The sequence below is a fragment of the Chenopodium quinoa genome, unplaced genomic scaffold, assembly GCF_001683475.1.
Source record: "Chenopodium quinoa cultivar QQ74 unplaced genomic scaffold, ASM168347v1, whole genome shotgun sequence".
Taxonomy (NCBI): domain Eukaryota; kingdom Viridiplantae; phylum Streptophyta; class Magnoliopsida; order Caryophyllales; family Amaranthaceae; genus Chenopodium; species Chenopodium quinoa.
The window spans coordinates 1,769,714-1,796,373 of record NW_018745286.1 but is presented as its reverse complement, the minus strand read 5'-3'; the positions used below and the strand labels follow the sequence as shown (position 1 = coordinate 1,796,373).

Sequence of the window (26,660 nt, the reverse complement as noted above, 5' to 3'; positions counted from 1 at the left end):
TGTTGCAATGAAGGGTGTTCCCACTGAAATATATGTGGAAACGGTGCCTATATGTACCCAACAAAGTACTCGGCCAGAACAACAATCTACACGTATTTCTGGGTACAACACAGAGCCCTTTCAAGTGCCGTCACACGACATTCCATCAACTGAATATGGGATGGGATCTTTCAGTCGAATGCTGCACGACGATCAATTTGACATGCCATTTAGTTCTCATATTGCTTCACCTGTACATGGGGGGGCATATTTGGCATTGACTGGCGAAGCTTCACCGTCTCAGCATGCGCCGAATCATCTTGAAGATATTGTGAATAACGAACTTTCTGTGTATGATGTGTACACAAATGATGAGGCCGATAGCGGAGAGCCCCTGGTTAGAACTCCCATTCCTTGGTTCAGTCAGGTGAACGAGAACTACGAAGTTGATCAGGATTGGGCCGAATCGGGTAGTCATACGTCGTTTGTTCCGGGGGGGAATTTGAGAAGGGGATGTGGTTCGAAAGTAAGAAAGTGCTCCAAGAAATGGTGAAGATGTATTCCATACAGAGGAATCAGTTCTACACCACAATTACATCGAATGAGAGTGTGCTTCATTTGCGGTGCAAGAAAAAATGTGGTTGGATGCTACGGGGTACCAAATCTAGTAAGCACTCGCGTGGCTTCGCCCTAGTCACATACAAAGGCCCGCACCGGGAGAACTGTGTCACGGAAGTATTGTCCACTGATCACCCGCATTTTGTAATAGAAAATTTTGATTTAATAACATTTGGAACATTTTGATTTAATAACATTTGGAACATTTGATCGTTAACATTTTGGTTAATTGCTAATGCGTTAACTCTGTTGGGATTTGTTAAATTGCATGTGAACAGATACGATGGACGGTAGGGCTGTGGAGCTGGCTGTTGTGGTGGCTGTTGGAGGACTGCAGCATGCAAGCTGTTTGCTGAAGCTTGTTTTCTGCCTGGATGCTGGTTGCTGTTTCCAGCAGAAAAGCGCTGTCTGAGACAGCGCTTTATGTTCAAGCATAAAGCGCTGTCTGAGACAGCGTTTTATGTTCAAGCATAAAGCGCTGTCTGAGATAGCGCTTTATGTTGAACATATAAAATAGTTGTAGTTGAATTTTTTTTAAAAAAAAAACCCAAGGATAAAACGCTGTCCGAGACAGCGTTTTATGCCCTACTGAATTTAAAAAAATACAGAAGGTAAAACGCTGTCCGAGACAGCGATTTACCCTGGAAGCTTAGTTTGGTAAATAGTTTTGCCACGCTACCATTTTTGTCAATAGTTTCCGTTTAAAGCTCAATTTGGTAAAACGTCCCAAAGCCGCATTATGAATATGCTAGTATGCTACAGTATCTTGAAAATTACAAAATTGCCCTATACGACCTCTTTCCTCGTGTCCTTCTACATAACTGCCGATTATTTGAAAATATAATACTCAGTTGATATTATTGAATTTCTTCAGCATTCGAATTTCTGAAAGATTGCAGTTTATTTTGTGCTGTTGAATGTTGCAGAGGCTAGTTCTTCCATCTCTTTCCTCAACTTCCAGAACCTTCTTCTTCTTCCTTCCTTATTCTCCTCGTTTTCTCTCTCCTCTAAACAATCATCATCTTCTTCATCTTTCTGCCTGTAATTCAACTATGCCGCGGAAAAAGGTAACTTCATTTTTTTTTTCTTTTTCTTACGAATTTTTATGATTTTTTTTTGCAATTAGGTTTTTGATTTTATTCATGATGAACTTCTTATAATGTTTATTTAGATGTATTTTATAATTTATCTCCATTTTGTTGAAGAGTTTAGCATAATTAAATGTGGCAGTATAGTTTCTCAAAAAAAAATGTGGCAGTATAAAATTCAAATAATTTTGGTTTTTTTCGTATAATTTAGTGATTAAGACTTTATACATTTAAATTGTGTGTAAAATACTTGCGGCAAATGATATCATGAATTTGTATGCCGAATGTGGTTTTTGGGGACTGCACACCACCTGTTTGACAAAATGTTTCACAGACACTGTTTTGATTATCATCGTGATTGCTGAGTATGTAGACTTTGGATCATTTAATTCCTGTTGGGATGTTTGAACGATATTGGCATCGGTTCGTGGTTGGAGAGTACACCTTGGGTAATTGGTACTGTTCGTAGTAATCTTTTGACTTTGTATATTGGCAGCAATTGCAAAAATCATATTCGGGTTGAATCTATTTAATACTATTTGTTAATTTGGAGATATATTTGAATGGTAACTAAAGTAAAACATTCCGTTTGTTCTTAATTGTTATCATTTATGCCAACCAATTTTACTTTGCAAGATATGCGTTTTGCTAGTTTGATTAAGTTTTTTAGCAATAAACATAGAACTCAGACAATTCCATTGGTAAATTATAAATCGATTTCAGTTTTGTATAAACGCAATGTACTATAATCATAGATTCACGACTAATAAATATTTAATGGAAACCGCTAAATTATTTCGTTTAAGAAACAAAAATTATCTCAAGTTCTATATGCATTTTGTAGGGAGAGGAGATAGAAAGCTGCTTACATGAAACTCATCCTTCAAAGTGTTACTTAATTTCTCAAGCCACATTTTCACACTTTAAATTTTATATCTTTTAATTGATTGAATTTGGGGCTTTGTCCCATTTTTTGGATGTATGTGAATTTTGGAGTGATGTAGTTTGAAGTAGGGCATTTGGAACGGACATGTCAAAATATTTTTTGGAGCATGAATGCAATTTATTGGGTATAGTTATGTTGGGGTGGTTTTGATGAAAGATTGCGATTATAATTGGGGAAAGGCTATCAAGTTTGAGTAATGGCGGTAATGGTTGGGGTTTTGAGTGAGGGAATTGAAAAGTAGTGTGAAGAATAATATGAAAATGCTGATGAGTCTGCAGAGGAGCGATAATAGAGTTGAAAAGAGAAACCTGGAAATGAGGGATGAATGGTAGAAATTCAACGTCTGGATTGATGGTCTTCAACTTGGCAATATCACAAAAATTCCCCTGCTTTATTTGAATATATTGTGGCTAATGTTGTAAATCCTCAATATTTGTGTTAGAATAGCGTGATTTTTGCTCTTCATAGGTCTTCTTTTTCCCACCTATTTCCATTGGTGCATGCTGGATTGAGCTGGAGATGGTAGGAAGATGAAATGGATTAGTCCAAATAGGTTTGAATCCGAAAAAGAAATGCTTAATTATTTTTGAGAAGTGAGAGCAACTTTGTCTTTCTATATCTTGTTATTATAATTGCTGGCTGCTATGGATGTAATTACTGAAAATATTTCTTTAAATAAAGAGAAGTTTTGTGTGAATTTTTTAGGGTTCCTTTTTTCAGATAAAATGAAGGATCTTTATGTTATGTTTTCATACTTGGATGATTGGTGTTGTTCTTTGTTTTTGAATTTTTGTAGGGAAGAGGTGTAAATCATAATAAGGAGGAAAAGTGGAAAGTAAAGTCAGCTCCTGGTGGATCATCATCATCAACCTTAGAGACAGAAGCTGTTATTGATGACTTCAGTGGGCTTAACATACCAGAACAAAGTGGGAAGACAAATGCTCCTATAAGTCCTATTGCATCGGTCCGACATCAGAGTGCAATGCCTGGACAGAAGGTGCTTTGGAAACCCAAATCTTATGGAACTTTGAGTGGTGTTACAACTGCCCCTGAAAATGAATTTGCAAATGAATTCAAGGCAAAGGAAGTAGAATCAGCTTTAAGTGAGAAGAATAACACTTCTATGAACACATTGTTCAGTGGGAAACTATTGGAGAATTTTACTGTTGACAGCTCCACTTGTTCACATGCCCAAATTAGAGCTACCTTCTATCCGAAATTTGAAAATGAGAAGTCTGATCAGGAGGTAGAGTTTCTTAAGTCTTTCTTGTGAATTCTGTTTGAGTGGATTGTTCCTTACCCAATATTATGTTACGAAATATCTAATTATTGCTACTTCTTATTACTGGTGTACTTTAAAGTTGGGATTTCCCATGCTTCTACAATGCTAGTTTTATGCCAAATGTAAGAATAGTGAGGGGCTTTCATTCCTTTAGGTACTGTAACAGCCACAACTTTTACTAAATTTAGACTTGGTGCAGAAATCTGCCTTTCATATGGATTATGGACACTATTTTGTGTGTCTTGTGTGCTAATCCACTTTTAAATTAGTAGTGGTAGATCTAGGTATATATATCTTGGATGCCAGTTCTCTGCAATAAAGAGGAAGGCTCACATTTACTAAATAATGCTTTTGGAATTCTGCCTAACAGTTGAACTTTGATGATTAAACTAGCATTTCAATTGGTTTGGTAGAAGACAATTAATAGGAGGTAGCCTTATCTTGCTCTGCTTAAACCATAAGCTAGAATTAGCCATTGAAGGTTACTTTCTCTTAAAATATCTCTCGGATCATGTTGTGCCTTGAAGGCTTGAGTTATAGGCAACTAGGATTAATTTCTTATCACCAAATTTCACGGCTTTAAAAAGTTTGGTTATCTCCTATTATGTTGAGATAATCATGGTTTGTCTTATTATCAATATGCTGTGTAAGTTCATCAGCTTCTATTTTCCTAGAGTTTCCTTCTTTTAGGCTTTTTGTAATATCCTTTTGAGTTTAATGTCAGCTTGCACTTATGCTACTTTGTGTTTCAAAAAATTGATAATCAATTGATATCGGGAAAAGGCTATGGGAACATAATTTATATCATTGCTTTGATTAGAAATATTATATCCATATATTTGTGTAGCTATTTCTCTGTATTTCTTCATGTATTTCCCTCGTAAAGAGTTTGACCAATATATGGCCCAATTAGGGGTGTTAACGAGCTGAGCCGAGATCGAGCCTCTCTAGGCTCGGCTCGAGCTCGACTTCGGTGAGCTTAGGCTCGGCTCAAGCTCAACGCTCGTCGAGCCTAAGAAATCAAGCTCGGCTCGAGCTCGAAACCACCAGATGTAAGCTCGAGCTCGAAACCACCAGATGTAAGCTCGAGCTCGGCTCGAGGCTCGTTCATTAGATATTGAGTCAAGTATCAAACTTGCTCATTTTCATTAAGTCTTCCCTTTTTTTGCTTGCGTACACCCAAATATTATCAAATTTTGCATGTTACAGGTTGCAGATTTATTAATCATATCGATTCCTTATCTTTTGCAAAAAAAATAAATTAAGAAAAAAGAAGTACAAGTAATTTAAATTGAAAACCTGTAATTTCTTAGAATTCATGTGGTGATTGGTTCTAGTACGAGATTCAAAGTGGTACAAGTCGGCAATCCGTCGCCTCCGATCAATGTCTTTTTCATAGTAGGAGAGTAAAGGCGATTGAGAAGGGATACGAAGGAGGAAAGGAGTTAGGGTTTTGGAGTTTTGTGTTTTGTTCTAAACATTTGATGTTACCAGTAAGCTTGAATTATTAGGCCCAATACAGGAAATGTCCAATAAGACAATAACCCCCCAAAGCTTAGTTTTTTTTTTTTTTTTTTTTTTTTTTTTTTCTTTTTAATAATTTATTTTAGGTATTAATTAGCTTATAATAAAATATTAATATATATAAAAAATTTCGAGCTTGTTCACGAGCTTTCAAGCCGAGCCAAGGAAAGCTTGGGCTTGGCTCATTAAAATCTCGAGCGGAACTCGAACTCGAGTTGAGCCCACTCGAGCCGAGGATTGAGTAGTTCACGAGCAGGCTCGGCTCATTAACACCCCTAGGCCCAATCAGAGTATCAGACCTGTCACTTGTGGTATCCATATTGGTTTGTTGTGTGTATACTTGTAGGTCAGTTGTTTTACTTCATTTTAAGTTATTTGTTATAGCAAGCTTTGCATAAAATAATGTGTAATAATGTATTTGTGTTATGTTATGTTACAATGTTACAGGCACAATTTGCATACCTACTGCTAACTATTTGTTTGTTTTTTGCTTTACTTGTATACAGATTAGAACTAGGATGATTGAAATGGTTTCCAATGGCCTTGCCACCATGGAAGTAAGGGATACATTTTTACTTTATCAACTAATTATTATAAATGCTTTTGATTTTCTTACAGTACAAAATTTAGTCATTGAGTAATTTAGTGTTTGACCACTATAAGTTGATTTTTTCAATCAAATGCAGGTATCCCTTAAACACTCCGGGTCCCTTTTTATGTACGCTGGGCATGAAGGTGGAGCATATGCAAAGAATAGCTTTGGAAATATGTATGGTTTCATGTTTCCTTGTGTTATCAATATGTCTCCTTTTTTCCTATTTAATATCTGATATTTTCCTCCATGCTTTTATTCTATAGTTTTATTTTATATTTTACTATCAGTTCCTGTCTTTGAGATTATCTGTTTCAGAGTATATAAATATCCGATCTTGACTTAAATTGAAGTCTGACAATTGTAAGCCTTGAATAGTATTATCAATTTCTTATACTTTGGATGGTACCTACATTGTTAGTGCATACCCTACTTTACAGTAATCATATCCCCTAGTTGGTTGTTTTAATTCCTTATACAAAGGTCTTTCCATGGTGCAGATACACTGCAGTTGGTGTTTTTGTTCTAGGTAGGATGTTTCGTGAGGCCTGGGGCAGTCAAGCAAGTAAAAAGCAAGCAGAATTTAATGATTTTCTTGAGGTGAGCCTGTTATCTATAATTGGTTTGTGAAAACTTGTAAATTGAATTACCTTGATGTCATCCGGTTAAATGACAGGCAGACAGTTTACTTTTTATATAGTATACAGTATCAGTGGTTTCCATCTTATCTTTTGAAGCTAGATTATGTGACATTTTGTTTTCATTTTGTGGTTTGTCAGAGGAATCACATGTGCATATCAATGGAATTGGTAACAGCGGTCTTGGGTGATCATGGTCAGCGTCCTCGAGAAGATTATGGTGAGATACATTGCTTTACACTCATATGTAATTGTCTCCATTTTCTGTACTTTGTGAGTGCGTGCATAGAAAAGGGTGCTTTCTTAATTTATATAGTAATTGTTCATCTATCTGGTGTGGTCATAGGAAATTGGAAGATAAGTGAAAGTTCTGATCCAAAAGGGTTGTTTCTTAAACTAGATAGTAAAAGTGCTTTAGTATTTCGTATTGATCAATCCTTAATGATCAAAACATTTAATCAGTCCTTGCTTAAGGAAAAAAAAGAAATATTTAGTAAGTTAGTCCACTCCATTACGACACCTTGATGCCAACTCACTGTAATGCAGCCCTGACACTTCACTTTTTGTTGCTTTGCAGTTGTTGTGACAGCTGTTACAGAATTGGGACTTGGTAAACCCAAATTTTATTCTACCCCTGAAATAATTGCTTTTTGTCGGAAATGGCGGCTTCCAACAAACCATGTTTGGCTGCTCTCTACAAGGTATTTAATAAAGTTGTTTCCAGTCGTCTGATCTTTTTTATTGATAGCTTGTTGTTACAGTCTTCAGATGAAAGTTTCTGCCTGTATCTTTTTGTAAAACAGATGAAAGTTTTTGCCTGTATTTCTTTGTTTTTGTAACATTTGCACTATTTATGAAATAGGAAATTTTGAGGGGAGGATAGGTGTGTGGAGGGAGAAGGAGGGATCCATTTTCTTTGAATGGATGATAGTTATTTTGGTCAGGGTAAGTGATTTAGTTTTACTCTCATTCTAATAAACCAAATCCTTTTAACTGATAGATGTGGTCACGAATCCATGATCTCGGTTGTGTAACCACTTTTGCGGGCTATGCGGATGGTTCTCATGGTTGCAGTAAGTTCAAAAGCCTAGTGATGCTCTACTAAGAGTTACTACTTTTTTCTGCTGTTAGGTTTGAAATGACAAAGCACCTTGGTTTTTTAAAATTTGTTCAGACATCATTGTACGTTATGTGTCACTACAAGTCAGTTGCTTCTTGCTTGTCTATAATATGAACCTGTTATATTTCAGGATTTTATGTCATAATTATAGAAGTGTGGGGAAGCTTCAAGAGTGGCAAAGTGATGTGATCATGAAAGAGGCAGGGGAGGACCTACAAATACTTGGAGGAGGGTAATTGAGAGTAATATGTGCCTTTTGGGATTGAGGAAAATATGGTGTTGGATAGAGTGAAATGGAGGAAGAAAATCTGCGCTTAGGACATGTCATGACTCTTGATTTATATACTTTTTTTTTTCCCCCCTTTTTACCTAATGTGTGTTGCAAACTCTATTTATTCTCCTATCTTTTACTTGCTTGTTTTTCCTCTCTTTTATCTTCCCTTAACCCTTATTTATAAAACTTTCTCATTATTTTTTACTTATGATCTCTTTTGATTTTCAGTTCACATTGCACTCGTACATTTTTTTTTAGTTTTTTTTTCTGTTTTTTCGTCAACTTTTTAATATTATCACTTTATCTTCTCTATTCCATATTTTGTGGACGGTTCTTTATGATGATTCACGTTAGGTGACTTCTAATCATTTTGCCAAGGCTTGTAGTTTGTTGTTGTTGTTGTTGTGGTTGTTGTTGTATAGACATGTATCCTTGTGCCTAGGCACTGAAGCTAAGGCTTTAGAGGTTGAGCACCATTATTGGTCTAGACGAGGCCGGTTAAAATCGGGGCGCAACACCCTATATACACCCAGTAATGTTTCATAATTGTACCTCACATTAATGAAGTGTGCGCCTTCCGCCGTTTATGCTCTTTGCGCTTAGGCTCTTGGATCCCTGTAGCTTCACTACACAGTGATCTATTTCATACAATTGGTGTATAGGCCTCTTTGGTTTGAAGTTAGTAGTTATCTCCGCCTTCAAATTTCCTCCGTTTTCTCTGTACCTACAATGCAGAATGTTTGAAAAAGTCGTTTCCACAAGAAGATAGTATATTATTATCCTGAACTTTGTAATAGGTAGCTTTATTCTTATTTTATTTTTCATGATGAAAATGTATCTGCAGGAAGTCAGTGACGTCGTTTTTTGCAGCATTTGATGCTTTATGTGAAGAAGGAACCGCAACATCTGTGTGCAAGGCCTTGGACGAAGTAGCAGATATCTCTATACCAGGTTTGGCTCATAAAAGAATAAAATAAAGAAATACCGCCTATCTTATCTTAGTCAATATTAAGTTGGGTGGGTGTAAGAACATGGTGTAAAAAGTAAGAGTGGGTGGAAAGGTATAATAAATATTGTGGGGTAAGGATGGTAAGGCAGTTAATGAGGTTTGCCAAAAATAGAATAAAACAAAAGTGTGTGTACTTTCAAGAATCAGACTAAAACAAAAAGTGTAAAGAAAGGAGGTGGTACATTATTTGATAATTTTTTTCTTAAATTTTTTGTAACTAGAAAGCTTAAAACTGCACGCGATAAACACTTATGTAGAAGGCTTTAGATTAATAGTTGCGCGTAGGTGGGGTGGGGTGGGGTGGGGGGGGGGCTGTAAACAGTTATGATAGTGATCTTATTTGTGGATACATTGTTTGTAAAAAAAAAAAGGTAGGATTACTTTGATTGGATTTTTTGTAACTAGAAAGCTTAAAACTACATGCGATAAACACTTATGTAGAAGGCTTTAGATTAATAGTTGCGCGTGGGTGGGGGGGGGGGGGGGGGGAGGGGGGGGGGCTGTAAACAGTTATGATAGTGATCTTATTTGTGGATACATTGTTTGTAATTAAAAAGGTATGATTAGTTTGATTGGAGTCATAAACTTGAGTAGTGGTTGCTGGTATCATGTGGGGGATGGACTTGTGCATTTGCTTCATTGCTCATTCTTCTGTGATGGAGAATGAGTAATAGAATGGTAGTTGATTTTATTTCTTTTTTCAGGAACAAAGGATCATACAGAGGTGCAAGGTGAAATTCTTGAAGGCCTAGTTGCTCGTATTGTTAGCCCGGATAGCTCAAAACATTTGCATGAGGTTTTGAGTGACTGTTCTCCTCCACCAGTAGAAGGGGGTATGATCTATGCTGCACTAAACTTTGTATTTGTGAGTTGAAGTTATAGTTCTGTTACTGACTTACTGTTCCTTTGCACATGGAAGCTTTCTTCTTATTATTCTTCTTCTTTTTTAATTTTTTTTTTTTTTTATTTTTTAATTTTTTTTTTTTTAGAATTTCTGTTTAATGAATACCACAGATATGTAAACAATGAAGCTGGTATTGTAATGAATTTGGTTTGTGGCACATAGCTTCTTGTGGCATTTGCAAAGCTGGGATTTTTCTTGTTATGCAGTTAAACAGAGTTAAAACTATGCTTCACGTGTTGCTTTCTGTTTGCTAGATGTTGCAGTTTTGGATATCAATTTTGTTAGGATTACTAGGCAAGCCCTGTGCGATTCATGGTTTTACCCAATTACTTCATTGCCTGTTTGAGGTTGTGTAATTCTTGTCAAATGCCGAATTTGGCTCAATTAAGCTGTGTGTCAATCTACTGCTGGATTTGGCTCAAATTGAATTATAGAGAAGAGCGAAGGGAATATCTAGTGATTTGAGGGAAACTAGAGTGTACCCTTGCTAATGCACGTGATATAAGAAAAAGTTATGTTGTTTTCCTCTATTGGATATGTAGATGCCCTAGACGGATTTTATGAGAAGTAATTTTAGTTTTTTTTAAAAAGGGAGCCAATAGATTTGCAAGGATTGGGTTTTGAAAGCATGTGGTTTAAAGTTGGAAATGTGACTCCTAATAAGCTGAATTCATAGGAGACATTTGAAATTAAGGGGTCTTAATAAGCTGAATTCAGAAGAGACATGGGGTAATATTTTTTTGAATTGCTGATCTACCTATTTTTCATCTTGAGATGTTTTTGTATGATGTACCCACTTCTACTTTATATTAGTTTTGGCACACACATTTTACCCTCTTAATTGCATACCTCACCGTTTTTACACCTTTCCACTCATGTGAATGTAGGAGTTCTCTCTCACTCTCTCTCTCTCTCCCTTTTTTTATTTGGGTGGCTGAATCATCATACTTGTGCTATATTGTTGAATTAGATCTATTGATCGTTGAAAGAGAAAGTGTAGTGCCCACACAAAATAGAAACAAAATTTAAAAGGCCAGATACTTGACTTTTCCTCTGAAAAAGACAGACTTATATTGTGTTGTTTGATAGGAAAAAAAAAAAAAATGTAATTTGATCCCAATTTTTAATCATGCATGTAAAATATTTTTTCATAAGCTATGGTTGAAATTCGAGTACTATCCTGTTTACCCATTTGCTTGATGTTTTCTTTTTCATATATTTTCTTTCTGATGGAATTCCAAGTGTATTAGGTGAAGTTTTAGTTTAAGTCTTAATGAGTTATTTTCCCCTATTCGCAGCTAAGCTGGATTTAGGACCAACATTAAGGGAAATTTGTGCTAAGAATAGATCTGATGAGAAGCAGGTGATGTGACTTATTCGTTGTGCTGCTTGTTGCAATTGGTCTTTTTCTTTATTCGCTGATTCATTGGTCTTGGAAACTGTTGTGCAGCAAATCAGAGCTCTTCTGGATGAAGTAGGTTCCTCCTTTTGCCCCAGTTTTGTTGATTGGCTGGGAAAAGAGGAAGGTGGTGATCATTCCAGGAATGCTGATAGATCTGTTCTCACAAAGTTTTTGCAAGCTCATCCAGCAGATTATTCAACTAGAAAGCTGCAGGTTTGACATGATAATTTGCAATGTATTCTTTTGATAGATTTGTTTATCGTCGTTTGTATTAGTCTCACCTGCAATACCCAAACTGTGGATTTAGTTTTGTGGCACTTAATCAATTAATTGAGTGCTGTCTGCCGGTCTTATATCAAGTTGTTGATTGCTTCTTCTTCATTTCCCTTGGTTGTCTGTTACTCTGTCTGTCTTGGTTCTTCTATGGTGTTGGTTCTATCTTCCAGTTTCCTTTTCCCCCATATTATAGTGCTTGAATAGCCTGAGTAATTTATCACTTATTGTGCTTGTCTGCCATTCTATTTACTGCTTACAGGAAATGATCCGTCTTATGAGAGAAAAAAGATTCCCTGCAGCCTTCAAATGTTACTATAACTTTCACAAAGCTGATACCATATCAAGTGACAATATACATTTCAAGATGGTCATTCATGTTTACAGTGATTCTGTGTTTAAGCGATACCAGAAAGAAATGAGGTATCTATCCTTAACTTTTATGTATGTTATCTTATGGCTCTGCGATGCATTGTATGTCCTAACATAAAGGATGTTTGTGTCTTCAGGCGCAATCCTGGCTTATGGCCATTATATAGAGGTAAGTTTTATCTGTTTTGAATTTGATGTATTATTGATTTGATAAGTTTTTTAGTTGTTTGGTTTTGCATTTTGGGTAGAGGTATAAAGAAACACATACTCGTGAATACAAAACAGTCAGTAACTAATGCAGTTAAAATGGTTTTGAAACAGACTCCGTAACTAATTACTCCCTTTGTTCCTATTTTTTTGCCCAATTTGACTTTTTACAGTCTCCAAAACGCGTCTTAAAACGTTATAACTCCATTTCTGTATGCATAAAAATTATAAAAACTTGATATTAATAAAATATATAGTTAGACGAATTCAACAAGACCCCACTTGACTATATTATCTCTTGTATATTAACGAGAATTCACGGTAATAATTTTTAAAATTTGACCCAATTATTTGCAATAGAGCAAACTAGACTAGTATCTTTTAATATTTGTAGAATTTAAATAATTTTTTTTTTCTTTTGTGGGACACTAACAATTCAATAGAAATTTCGTGTATGATCGATTGACATATATATTTTCTAATATCATGTTTGATCTAATGCTTAGGCTACGCTGAAGTCGATTTACGCACGGAGGACACTACAACTACAGTAACACATATATATAGAACAAGGTGTATTAAAGTATACTAGGGGTAAAGATCCACTTGATAATGAGACTCCATTTGATAACCAATCATCCAAAGAAAGAATTAAAATGGGAATTAATTACACTAAAGAACAATCTCTCAAATTCCTAGCTTAGATCCCTGGGTGCATAAGAGAAATTAAACCAAAATGCAATCAAATATATCTATCTTAATTCACAATCTCTTGCCCAACTATAACCAATATGCAATTAAGTTTGCTATCATGCGAGATCAATCCAATCTAAAACAAACAATATGCCACAATCAATTTAATCACACAATCATCATTAAATTCACTCAAGTAACTCAATTAATTATTACAAAGCTTCATTCACACCTGCAGAAGGAAAACTACTAAAACATTATGAATAAAGCAATTGAAGAAAGCATAACGAGAAGGAAGAGTAAGAAATGCTCATTCATATAAAATAGAGATCTTCAAATCATCAAATTCCTCATTTGATTATCCAAAATCCATGAAACCATTGTGTTTCTTACTTTCCTTCTCTGAACGTTAAGTGTTTCTCTCTAAAAAAACCTATTTATACCCCCACTAATTTGCCTAAAAAGCTTTGTAAAAAATCGAGCAGCGGGGATAGGAGCAAGTGCTCCTCTAGCATGCGCGGGCGCTCCTTAGACTCAGAATGTTTTTGAAAATATGAGCGGGTGCTCCTCTTTGCATGCGCCTGCTCTTATTGCGCTGGACAAAACTACTCGGCTTCAAACGAACATATCTCCCTCGTTTTACATCGGCATTAGGCATATGACCCGTCGTTGGAAAGCTCTCAAGATAAGCTTTCATGTCCAATTGGAATTACTTTAAAATGTTTTGTGGAAAAAAGATATAGGCTTTTGAAGTTTGATCTTTGCAAATTAAGTGCACATTTCTTCATTACTTGTTCAATTATGCTTTATTTTTCTTCAATCTTAAGCAATGAACTTATCCAAATGTTCATAAACACAAGAATAAACCAAGTTTAATCTAATGCAAGAAAGAATCTAAATATGAAAGAAAAGCCAAAATCGAGCAACATCAACATTTCGCACAGAAACACAACAAATGTAATAAAAAATTAAATTTAAAAAACATATCAAAATTATGAAAAACTTACTAGAAACTCCTAACTAGGAAAACAGAGTTATGTAAATGACACTTATCATATGCATTACTATCATTTGATAGTTTTTGGCCATATATTATTATAAAATTGATATTTTGATACTACCTCTGTTTTCCTAAGTGTTACTCGATTATTGTAGGTACGCAAACTAAGAAATAGTGAAAAAAGGACCTTGCATATGGATACTTTTGTTTTAATGAGGAGAGAGATAGAGAATATGGGTTTTATTAAATAAAATTGGGTAAGTGGGGTTGTATATTATTAATAAAAATAAATAAAAGGTTGGCATAATAACGGTGATTAAACTTAAAAATACATATGAAAATAGAAAGTGAGTAATACTTGGAAAAACGGAGTTAGTATTTTCGTTTGTATAATTATAATATTTTGTAAAACCATTTATTATTTAGTTTAACTTTTAATCAATTTTCTTTGTAATTATATTTCAAATTTATGTACAATTACATGGAGGATATGAAGATACTACACATTTCATCTCTTAATTTATCTACGGAGTACATTTTTCTTAAACTTATTCACTTTTTCCAATTAACCTAGAAATAAGAATTCCATAATTTAGTTGTACTTTTTTTTTTTTTTTGAGAAAAATTTAGTTGTACTTTTGGGAATGAAAGGTAAGTGAAAAGGAGATAAAAATTAATATAAGAAAATAAACATTGAATTAAATCAAACATTACCTTATATACTAAAATTTGTTTTCATATATTTGTAAATAAGATGGTCAAAGTGAAATACATGAATTAATGAATAGTAATAAAAGAGTCAAAACAACTTATTTGGAACCGGTGAAGTAAAAAAATTTATTTATTTAAGATTATTCATCAATTTAATAATATAATTTTGTTAAAAAAAAAAAAATTCTCCATAAATTTGTGAACTCTGCATCACACGGTCACTATACTAGTATATCACTAGATTGTACTAAGTTTTGGTCACCCTACTTGTATCATTTATATTCATATCTTAATTTATCAAGAATAAAATGTTCACCATTTAAGATTTGTATTATTGAATTGAGCATCTCTATTGGAAGGTCTGAAAATAATTTGGTTTTCAGGTTTTTTTGTTGACATACACTTATTTAAAGGAAGCAAGCATAGAGCTTCTGACAATGGGGAAGAAATGAGTGACGACAACAATGTGAATATTAGTAGTGATGCATCTGAAGCAGATTCACTAGCTGACGAGGATGCTAACTTAATGGTTAAATTGAAATTTCTCACATACAAGGTAGGTGAACATGTCTTGATTGGTTGTTAGGCTTCTTTCGCATGCATGTACACCTGGAAGTTTGATGTTGTGGATGTTGTTTATTCACCTCGTACTTTGCAAGTTTGCATCAACATATAATTGTTATGAAGATGCTCGGTTTTATTTATGGTATATTGATGTCCTTTGATTATCTAATGATTGGTCTCTGGTTTTTGTGTGACCTTTCTTTGTTTATTGTCTGTTGCAGTTGCGAACTTTCTTGATCCGAAATGGTTTATCAATCCTTTTCAAAGATGGTTCTGCTGCTTACAAGGCATATTATTTGAGGTTAGCTACTTTTCAATATTGTTTCTACAAGACTTGAGGACAAAAAGAGAAATGATAAGATATTATGGCTTAGAATCCTCAAGACATTAATTTTAGCTATGACAGTATGACACCTTACCTCTAGTCTTGGTTGAATCGTCAAGGCTACCTTTAGTTGAAATTTAGTTTTTGAAAAGACCAAGGGTGACTTGAGCATATATTTAGAAGACTTTTTTTCATTGTGGTCATTTTCTGTCTTTGTGTTACCATATCTTTTCTCTATGCTCTTTCCTTTAAAGCTCCTCCATCTAAAACAAAACTATTAGGGTAATAGCTGAACCATTCTCTCTAAGGTGGTGAGACATATTATTTCTTTGTTTAAACCTTTATTAACTTGCATAAATTAGTGCCATCAAGATGTATGCATGTCAATTGACCTAGTTTTGTACTTGTTAGTTGAGTAATGTAGAGAATTTTTGAGAGCCTCATGGATAAGGTATTTCCAATTCCAATATATTCTAAAATAGCTCATTTGTTGTTTTTTGGGGGATGGGGTTGGTCAGACTGTCGAAGAACTAGTATACCAATTAAACAACCACCAAAACCATCATTTGCATAATGTATCTTGTCACTGGAAGAGTGTAGGTGGCTGAAATGTACCACTTCTCCCCGAAGTCATGAATGGTCACAATTCTTGGAGCATCAAATATTTTTTTTACCGATGATAATGTTGCCATTAAACGTTGATCTGCCATGTCCTACCATGTGTGAGTGATCACTGTGTGCCACCTACTTGCTGGCTCTCTTTGGCCTTATCCATTTGATTGGAATATGTTTTGGTCTCTCTGCATGGCCTTTGGATGGGTATTTTCTTAGTTTTCCTTTTGAAGTTCACATTAGATGGCTGTAGAAATTGCTTTATAAGACATGTTTTAATAGTTGTTTGGTAATTATGTCTTGAGGAGAAGGCTAGTGTTCTGAATGATGGATATTTGCCTGGTCTTAATGGGTAATGGTGGTGTCTTGCCTGCCTTATGATCTAGGAGTTTAATGTCTAATACATGGAATGGAAAAGCAGTAGAACTGTGAGTTTGTGACCTTTTTTATATATCAAAGGTATGATATAATGACTAGCTTTTATGGTGAACTATTGCCTTTGTTGATTAGAAATATTTGTATGGCAGACAAATGAAAATCTGGGGCACCTCTGCAGCAAAGCAAAAGGAATTAAGCAAGATGCTGGATGAATGGTAGTGCTGCCATTACTGGAAATTTTATTTTTGTTTCTGTTTTTGTGGCTGTATTTGATATGTAATGCGGTGCTATCTTGAAAGGGCTGTCTATATAAGGCGGAAGTGTGGTCACAAGCAGCTGAAGTCTAATGTTTACCTCAGTGAGGCTGAATCTTTTCTTGAACAATATGCGAAAAGGAGCCCTGCAAATCAAACGCTCATAGGTGCGGCTGGAAATTTGGTGAGATCTGAAGATTTCTTGGCCATTGCTGGTGACATGGATGACGAGGGTGACCTTGAAAGAGAACGTGAGATAGAACCTATATCACCATCTCCTACTAAAGAAGCTGTAAGAAAAGAAGGCCTTATAGTGTTCTTTCCAGGTTTCTACCTCTTCTCTACACAAAGTAATTAGTGGCTTGCCCCACAATATATTTACCATTTATTACGATATAGAAAAGTGATTAAGATTTAGAGTGAAAGAAAAGTATTGTATGATTGTAGTACAATGTTCTTTCATAAATTTATGTGGAAGAGCATCAATTCCTTCTTTACATCTCTCTTACTGTATTAACAATTAGTAGAATTAAGATTTACTATCACATGATTCACATCCCACAATTCATGTAAAGTTCCAACCAGTATTTATTCTTTTAATAAAACATATCATTCTCTGTAGCCACAAAACTCTATGGATAACCAAACATGCTACCCTTCTAATTGTTATCCTTTCTAGTCTGCTGGAAAGAGAACTTATCTAACCAATTACCCAATTAATCCCGTAATATCAAGCAATTGTTTGACATTTTTTTACCGGTTTAAGATATGCTGGGATTCATATATTTATTCTTATTAGGTGAATTATAGTTTTTCAGTAATGTGAATATTGTCAAATTTATATGCTACATTGCTTTCTAATAGGTGTTAATTTCTTCCATGATCTTTTCAGTGATGACTAATGTTGCTTTTCTCATTTTTGTTTTTACTTAATTTTTTTCTTGCAGGAATACCAGGCTGTGCTAAGTCTGCACTTTGCAGGGAGCTGCTGAAAGATCCAAGCGCTTTTGGAGAGGGTCGTCATGTCCAAAGTTTGATGGGTGATCTTACGAAAGGCATAATATCCTAACTACCTGTTGCATCCAATAGCGTAAAGATGTTATGCCATCGAGTTCAATATTGATATGTCAATTTCATTGCCCTCTTAAGTCTATGATTTTGGTTGTATTAGTATAGTTGGTGAATGTATAGTGTATTTGCAGGACGATACTGGCAGAAAGTTGCTGAAGAGTGCAAAAGGAAGTCTGATTGCATTATGCTTGCAGACAAAAATGCACCAAATGAGGAAGTATGGAAGCAGGTAAGCACAAGTTTTATGGATAGTGTCCATTCCCTGTGAGTGTTTTTTTTCATAATTTTTTTGTTAAATATTTGTAATTTACTACTCTCTCCGTTCCCTAAAGTTCAACTTTTCTTTCTGTTTTGGGGCGCTTTGAATGTTCAATTCACTTTTACTTTATTCCATTATAGGAATAACCCTTTTGCTACCTTACCTCTCTTACTGAACGCTGTTTACACCTTTCCACCCACTCTCGAAGTTTCTGTTACTTTATCCATCGTTTTCTTACACCCACTTACTTTTAACAAACCTTTTTAAAAACAGGAGTGTACAATGAGTTGAACTTTCAAAAATTAAGGGTTTAATTGACTTTTGATATTTAAACACTATCATATAACTTGTATTATCTTGTTATGAGATAACGTTTGAGCTTTCTCACAAGTTACCTTTGAGCTGTTCATACTTCCTTAGAATCTAAAGTAATTCATAAGCGGACTTGTGACTTGTTGTAGAAACATAAATATGAAATATTATACCTATGTGTTTGTGTGTTTGTGGATTACTTGTATTTTACCACCGAATATGTGTGTGTGTGCATTGCTTGGATGTTGCTGGTCTTTTTGGTCCTTTCCTATTGTTGTTAATCTCTTGTTTTAGTAATTTTGTTTGTCATCCAGAATGTTTTTTCAAGTGGGCATGTTTGCATCTGCTTGTCTGTCATATGTATTACCTGTGTTGCCAATGTACTGAATTCAAATGCTGTCCATTGTACTAGATCAATGGATTTTTGATGATTAGAATTGCTTGAGTGGATTTGAATGTTGCTCCTATATTGCAGATTGAGGAAATGTGCCGAAAAAGCAGGGCATCTGCCATTCCAGTTGTACCTGATTCTGAAGGTATCTTTGACTTCATCTCTTTCTAATTTGCCTACTGTAACCTTAAAGAATTATAATGAGAGCACGATGTAATAGAAGTAGAAAACAAGATTTTGGAATATAAAGGTGGATTAATGATGCTAGGTCTCTGCCAAATAATATGTATGGCTGTATTGGGCTTTAGTCAATCCTGCAGAATCCTTATCCAACCTTGTTAATTAGTTTTGATCCCCAGTACAATTCAAGTCCAACATAGGCTTCATATCCATTGCTTGTGATCTGAGTGAACCTCCACTACATCTATATTTCACCCTATCTGATACAATTGTTGCATGTTGTATCGACACGACTATTTATAAACCTATTTTGATCTGAGAATTTGAAATTAGCCACTTCCGTGAAAATTCGAAACAATAGATACAAAACACCAAGTCATGATTCCTGAAACACAATACTTAAGTAGAATATGGCTGTTATCTATTCAACATAAACTTTGTGATTCGTAACGCTGAAAAGGAAATGTCCATTACACTCCACAATTGTCTTCTAAATTTTTTATGTGAATGCATAGTCTCTGGTACGTGCTCTCACAAAGTCTCAAGTGGGAGAGCTATATTGCTTACACCACTTTCTCTTTGACATTTAAACCGACTCTGCTCTAAGCGTTCATTATGAGTTGTCTCAAGTTGTGAGAACCATGGCTTGGTACGCTGAGTGGATATATCATTCCTTCAGAAGCTCTTTTATAAGTGTATATTTATGAAGTGTGAGTTAGAACTCTTTTTGTGCCCTCATGTTTGCTGTTGGTCCTGTACTTTCATAAGTCTTCTTCCTTGACTTTATTATATGTTTCATACTTTTATTTATAGCATTAGTTTATGACATACTACAGTAAAGTTTCTCTGTTTACCATTTTCCTGGATTGATGTAACGTAATGGTGGGTTTCCTGTTGTGCAGGCACTGATTCATATCCTTTTTGTTTGGATGCATTATCTGTTTTTATGCTACGCGTGCTTCAACGAGTAAATCATCCGGTATTGCTTTTTTTTCAATCTTATTTGGATGAGGTTTTTTATTAAATTAACTCATACTTAAGATAATTTCTTGTTTTCTATGTGGGGCAGGGAAACCTTGACAAGGCATCTCCAAATGTGGGTTATGTATTGCTTATGTTTTACCACCTATATGAGGGCAAGGTATGATAGTGTCACTTGTCTTGAAATGATCTTCAAGTTCATGCATTTACATGTGTCAATTTGAGTATCCAAAATTCACATTACCTATTTTTGTTTAAACATTTGTCACTGTAACTATGATCTCCTTCCATCCACCTTCCCCCAAATACCAATACGCAGCAAAGTAGGAGAATCTGATTGGCATGGAGTTACTAAATTATTTGATTCCAGTGTAGCTACTTTGAGAATGTCCTAATTATTTTACTATTTTGATCTTTTCTCCCTAGAGCCGTAAAGAGTTTGAAGCTGAATTAATTGAACGCTTTGGTTCAGTTGTGAAGATGCCTTTGCTCAAAGCTGAAAGGTTTGTGTCATCCTAAAATGGAAAATCTTTGTTTATTATTATTTTTTCTTTCCTAACTCAGAAATCTCTATGTTTGCAAAAAGAGAGTTCTAGATGTTCTTTTGTGCTCTGGTTCTTCTTTAACATATGCAGATGCCTTTTTAAGTCTGACTTGTAACTGGGCATATGCCACTGTCTTCTTCTCTACCTCACCATATAAGCCACTAGCGAATGATGCTGTCTATTTAGGATAAGACCAACAATGACATCTGGGTTTTCGCCTTCAATGGGCTTAGGGAGCTCAGGGAATTTTTAGTCATAGTACATCTCTGGACTCCTGCAATTAAGAATAGATTGTCCTTGATAGCCTAACTTAAAGCTCATTTTACTTGGATATTCTCTGTGTATGTGTTTAAAGATGAGAGGAAAATGTTCCTATTAATTGTACTACCTCTGTTACACAATAGTTTCAATGTTTTTATATGCTCATAAACCAATGAATTGGGTAAATAGTTGAGATTGGACAAGTATTAAAGTTCCCCATGTGCATCATTCTAATTTTACTGCTGCTTCACGGTACACTTTAACTGCGTAAATTAAATGGGAGTAATTAACTGTTAGTAAGACTTAATGAGGGGTTGTTTGAAGTATTAAAAATTGTTTTATAAATTTAAGTGGGATAAGGGTACTTGTGTCATTTGATCTAAAACGTTACTAAAGAAGCAAACAGTGCATCTATTGTGAAATGATGAAGGTAGTATAAACTAGAGATCAGAGAGCCAGGAATCTCCCAAGATATACAATTGGAATAAGTGATGCCCCTGTGCTTCCTGTCAAGATGGCTGCAGCAATGATGAAGGGACAGGAAGGGTCTACAACATTCTATTGCTGGAAAATCCAAGGAGATGATGCCAGCATGTATCTCAGTTTAAAAAAACTTTTTAAATGATGTGATGTTGGTGAGGCTAAATTTACAACTTCATTTGGTGGTGAACACAACCATATTTCCCATTTTAGAAGATTTGGTATACTATCACTTCAAACCCTCTCTACTTCCCTCTCTTGTTTCTTACTTTTGTGGATGAGTATTCTAACCTAATACTCTGCAAAAGAATGAGAAGGGGTAAAAATAGATCTATAGAAGAGTGAGAATAGAGAGAAATAAAGAGACTGAATAATTTGAAAATAGGATTGAAGAGAGAGAATAGATAAGATAGATAGGAGAATAGGAGAGAGAGTGTGAGATACAGTAGGAGTGAAGGGCGCGAATGTGCGATATCTGTTAAAGGAGTAATTGAGTGATATTTGTTTGGGTTTTTCAATTTTGTATGACTACTCTTCACGTTTTGGAACAGATATCCGATATCTGATTCCTGGTTTCTTCGAATATCGGATTATCCGATTTTAAAAATTTCAATATCCGATCCTAAATTGATTTTGAATTGGATATTCATAATTTTCGGATCGGATGCGGATATATGGATAGCTTTGCTAAGCCCTAATTATGATTTTGGCTATTTTTTTTAAAAAAAATAAATTAATTTTCATGAAAAACTAAATAAATACCCCTCCCCCACCGATCCCTTTCTCTCTCTCTCCTCCTATTGCTGCCCCTTCTCCTTTTTCCTTTTTGTCACGAGTTTCAAGGTGAGGGGCTTTCTCGGGTGTGTGTTGGGTTGATTCAGGGTGGGTTTCGGTGGTTAAGGATGGATTTCAGTGGTTAGGGTTATGTTTTGGAGTGGATGAGCTGAGTTGTGGTGTTTAGGGTTAGATGTGTAGTGTTCAAGTGGGTTTCGGGGTGACTGGGATGGATTTTAGGGGGGGGGGGGGTCCGTGGGCTTGGGTTGGTCTCGGCCAGCAGGCAGGGGGGTGGTCTATAATGGTCGGCCATTAGGGGGGGGTAGTCGTGGTCTGGCAGTGTGGGAGCTGTGTGTGGTGGGGAGGGTATTTCTTAAAAAATTATATAATTAAAATAATAATTTTCAATTAAACTTTAAAAATGATCTTTAAAAAAATGCTAGGACAAGGATTTCTGTAATGACAGCAATTAGAGTAAGGTTGAGGATAATTTGTATTGAATTGATCAAGGTAATCACTCAATACACCTTTATTTGGAGAGGAAAGGAGCTCTCCCACTAAGCAAATGCTTAATAATATTCTTTTTGATGATTATTACAGCAGAGGCTACTCACTTAAATACAATTAGTTCTCCCTCATATCCCACTAACAGAAAAGATTCCCCATAACAAACTTTTCTAACAGAACTTGACACCTCAGCCCCTGACCTATCAATTGAATTTGCTGCCCTTGCCCTGCTTCCTCCTTGCATAAGTGAACACTACTGCAGGCCTCGGTGCATTCCTTGCAAATGAAAAATAACCAATGTTATTATGACATGTGTTTATTAACCTATACAACAAGTTACCCCCTCACATCAACAGGTCACAGCCTAATTTGAAAACATAAACTTACTCTTTAACTCTTAGTTAATCAAAAGGGTTGACTTATTTTCCATTTTAACATTCAAGAACCAAAAGCTTCTATAAACGAGAATTTACAAATTAAAAAACTTTAGAAAAGAAACACGCTGACTAAAAAGTATGAAGAAAGTTCAAGCTAAGATTTTTTGTGCAAAGCATGTTCTAAAAGATTTACTGGTCTCCCAGTGCTGCATACCCATGTCACGGCATTTTCAGGCATGAAGCAACCTTCCTTGAGGCCTAATCAAATTCCTATGCAAATCCCCATATCAAAGGTGAACTTAGTTGGAATCTTGTTGGCTTCCTAACCTCTTCACAACTCAAAATAAATAAGGCTATCAACAAATGCTCCATTCAACACAAATCAATATGAATTTTGAATGGTGTAACATTCATGAAGCTGGTGTTATCTGTTGATTTGTTTTATGGAATGAATTTTTTTAGGGGCACAGTATATGATTATTTGTGAATTTTTTATTACTTAGGGCTTCTCTACCTGATCCTGTGAAATCCGTGCTGGAGGAAGGGATCAACCTATACAAGCTACATACAAAGCGGCATGGAAGGTTTGTGTTTGATGTGATATGTTATACTGTTTTGTGCTCGCAATATTCAAATCAGACCATGGCTTGCCATGTGATGTCTTATTAGAATTATGATTTTTCAAGTACGAAATCTTATCGGTTAATAGGATTTTTGTGATCATATCTAAATGAAATTTCAGTTCTTTGACGGCTTCTTTACACTTTAGTAAGGAATTAAATTCTCTATGTCATTGAATAATGGAAATTGAACATTTTGCTACAGACTTCGTTTATGAAAAAATAAATGCAAGAAAAGCGATGAATTGATCTCTTGAACTCATAAAGCTCTATTTAGTTTTTCCCTTTTTAGTTGAGATGTCTTAGATTTTGAGCTTTATTAAAATGCAGAATGGACTCGAGTAAAGGCTCCTATGCAAAAGATTGGGCAAATTGGGAAAGGCATATGCGAGAGACTTTATTGTGCAATTCTGAATACCTTAACTCTATTCAGGTAAACTTTTTCTTTTATTTTTGGTTGCTATTTGTTTTAAAAAATTAGAATTAGTAGTAACATCATCTTGAGTTTTCATCATTCCAGGCTTCTCTCTGGGTTTACATTGCCTTTTACTGAAGTATTGATTGATAAATTAGGCCATTGAATTTTGATATCACCTGTTGAAGGACATAGATTAGTGCATAACATGCTGTTTAAACAACTATTCTAAAGAGTTGTAAGTGGGAGGAACTGAGGGAATCGTTATAATATGTTATCAATACCTGTAAGATGCTGTTAGAGAATTTTTGAGTCAAAATATAGTGGTTTCTGAAATTTTTAACAAACAATATTATTCATTGTGTGTGTGGGGGGTGGGGGTAGAGGGTGGGATGAGGGGGTACGGTGAGGTTTCATGGTGGGAAGTGGGGATGAAGGGGTGGGGTTTTGCCGTTTCGAAGATGGGGTGCGGTGGGGTTCGGTTCAGGGTTTGGACCGTGCAGTGGGTGCGTGGAGGGGTTTGAGTCAGTGTGTTTTGATGATTACAAAGGTTACTAACTGTAAGATTAACAATTCACTATATAGTATCTTCCAGTAGTCCCTCACTCTCTAGTATGGCTAACTTTGCTTCTTTTTTCGCAAATCCTATGAATGGAAACATTCATGATATATAGACTTTAGGTCTGGAATAAATTATTATGTCATTTGATTAAGATTTTTTTTTTCAAATAACAGCAGAATATTCTGAAATAATAGGTGCTGAATTGCAGTTGACGATTAATATTTAAGGTCGCTATTATTTGCATGTACTAATTCCAAAATTGGCTGAGGACTGTATTTGTATTTTACAGGTTCCATTCGAGAGTGCTGTGAACAGTGTGTTGGAGCAATTAAAAGCAATTGCAAAAGGTGATTATATAACTCCTAGTTCTGAAAAGAGACGGCTTGGAGCAATTGTCTATGCTGGTGTCAGTTTGCCTGTTACTGAAATACGTCATCTTCTCAGTTATGTAAGTGTTTTCAAATCATTCAATATTTATTATGGATCTGATGCTTGCATTGCATATTAATGTCTCAACTTCAATTATTACATTTGCTATCTATTGACTAGTTAGGCTTCTTACAGCCGTTTCAAACATATTTGCCTTTTCTTTGAAGTCCTTGAATCAGTATTGAGGAACTTAAATCCAATGAGAAAAATGTCATGGGACTACGCTTTTTTGTTTTCTCCCTTTATTCCTTTTTAAGCTTTATGGGTAGTTATTTGATGTGGAGTTTATTTCAGAACCCACGCTGGAATTTACTCTTGTATTTACTACGACAACATTTCTAAGATTTGATTCTTGGTGCTCATACTGTTAGTCCTGTCTCACGAATCTGTCAACCTCCTTTCTTCGGTATAGTTGATCCTGTTTTCTGCATTTAATTTTGGGAATCTAATGTTTTTTGAAGATGCCAGTGACATGTTCCCATCTTACAATGGATACAGTTCAATGATTGAAAAAAATTTATGATAATACTTCCATGTCCTTGACCATTGAACCAGTGACTTTATAACCCAAACCAGTGGATCCTCCATAATTTTGGTACCAAAAGCGGTTAGCGGTAATTGTAGGGAGTGTCCTTATTTACCTATCTACCTAAATTGGCGGGGCTTGTATTTTTCTGAATTTGTAGTCATCATGTATGACCCTAATATTTACTCAATATTTGGATGCTCATTTCTGGCTTTATCTTGTATATTGATTTTTGCAATTTGTTTTTGCCTGATCTGCAGATTGCTGATTACAACTCCAAGGTTGAACCTTTTTTTAGTGACAAGAATTTGGAAGACACGCTCAGGAAAGCTCATGTCACCCTTGCTCATAAGAGAAGTCATGGTGTCATAGCAGTGGCTAACTTTGGTCAATTTCTTAATCAAAAAGTAGATGTCGAGTTGACTGCTTTACTGATATCTGATAATATGGCTGCCTTGGAGGCACGCATTGGCTCAGTGGATGGTGAAAAGATTGAATCCAAGAACGAATGGCCTCATGTTACCTTGTGGACAGCATCAGGAATTGCAGCCAAAGAAGCAAGTACTTTACCTCAGTTGGTGGCACAGGGGAAGGCATCTCGTATTGAAATTGATCCCCCTGTTGTTATAGTAGGCGAAGTGGATTTTTTTTAGTGTAGTTCTTTCTGATGCCCCTTGAGCCTTTGTAATTGATTTGTGCATTTGCGGCTAATAGATGTAGTATTGTTAGATTTTCGCAGTACTCTTAGTTAAATAATGGAAAATTATTATTGAAGAATATCTGTTCTTGCTTCCATATGTCCATGTTCTAATTGATACTGAAGTTCGTAAATTCTGGTGACTTTCTTGTACTCTTATGGACTTATGGTAGGTTGTAAATGTTGGCATACAAAGTAGCAAACCAAAAAAAAAGGCCTCTTTACTTTCAGATGAACCGATTGAGCCCTAATAGTTGTCAATTGTGCAATTAAATCCTAATCTAATTTTTGGACCAAATTATTGCAGAAAGATGACGAGGTACCAGCAAAGTTATACTGGTAATTGGGATTTCTGAATTTGCGCGAATGTTTATACAAATTATCGTTGTGGGTTTCAATTTTTTTTTTTTTTTTTTTTTTTAATAAGATAGTGTCTAAAACATCCGTAAAGGAAATTCTCAAATGAGAGTTGTTCAATAATGAATTAAAGACTAGGCTAAACATTAGA

The 26,660-nt window shown here is 35.3% G+C and overlaps 1 protein-coding gene across 1 annotated transcript; it reads left to right on the top strand.

Annotated features, from left to right (window-relative positions):
* Positions 1-1,199: 1,199 nt before the first annotated feature.
* Positions 1,200-26,305, top strand: LOC110711967 (tRNA ligase 1-like). The gene is made up of 27 exons (XM_021890409.1): positions 1,200-1,664; positions 3,428-3,877; positions 5,944-5,994; positions 6,124-6,206; positions 6,530-6,629; positions 6,809-6,887; positions 7,245-7,368; positions 8,906-9,012; positions 9,775-9,903; positions 11,273-11,337; positions 11,425-11,589; positions 11,912-12,072; positions 12,159-12,190; positions 15,016-15,188; positions 15,418-15,497; positions 16,661-16,726; positions 16,811-17,091; positions 17,713-17,820; positions 17,968-18,065; positions 18,883-18,943; positions 19,881-19,957; positions 20,048-20,119; positions 20,386-20,462; positions 23,407-23,487; positions 23,854-23,956; positions 24,790-24,948; positions 25,716-26,305. The coding sequence occupies exons 1-27, from the start codon at positions 1,515-1,517 to the stop codon at positions 26,106-26,108; spliced, it is 3,525 nt and encodes a 1,174-aa protein (XP_021746101.1). The 5' UTR covers positions 1,200-1,514; the 3' UTR covers positions 26,109-26,305.
* Positions 26,306-26,660: the final 355 nt, after the last annotated feature.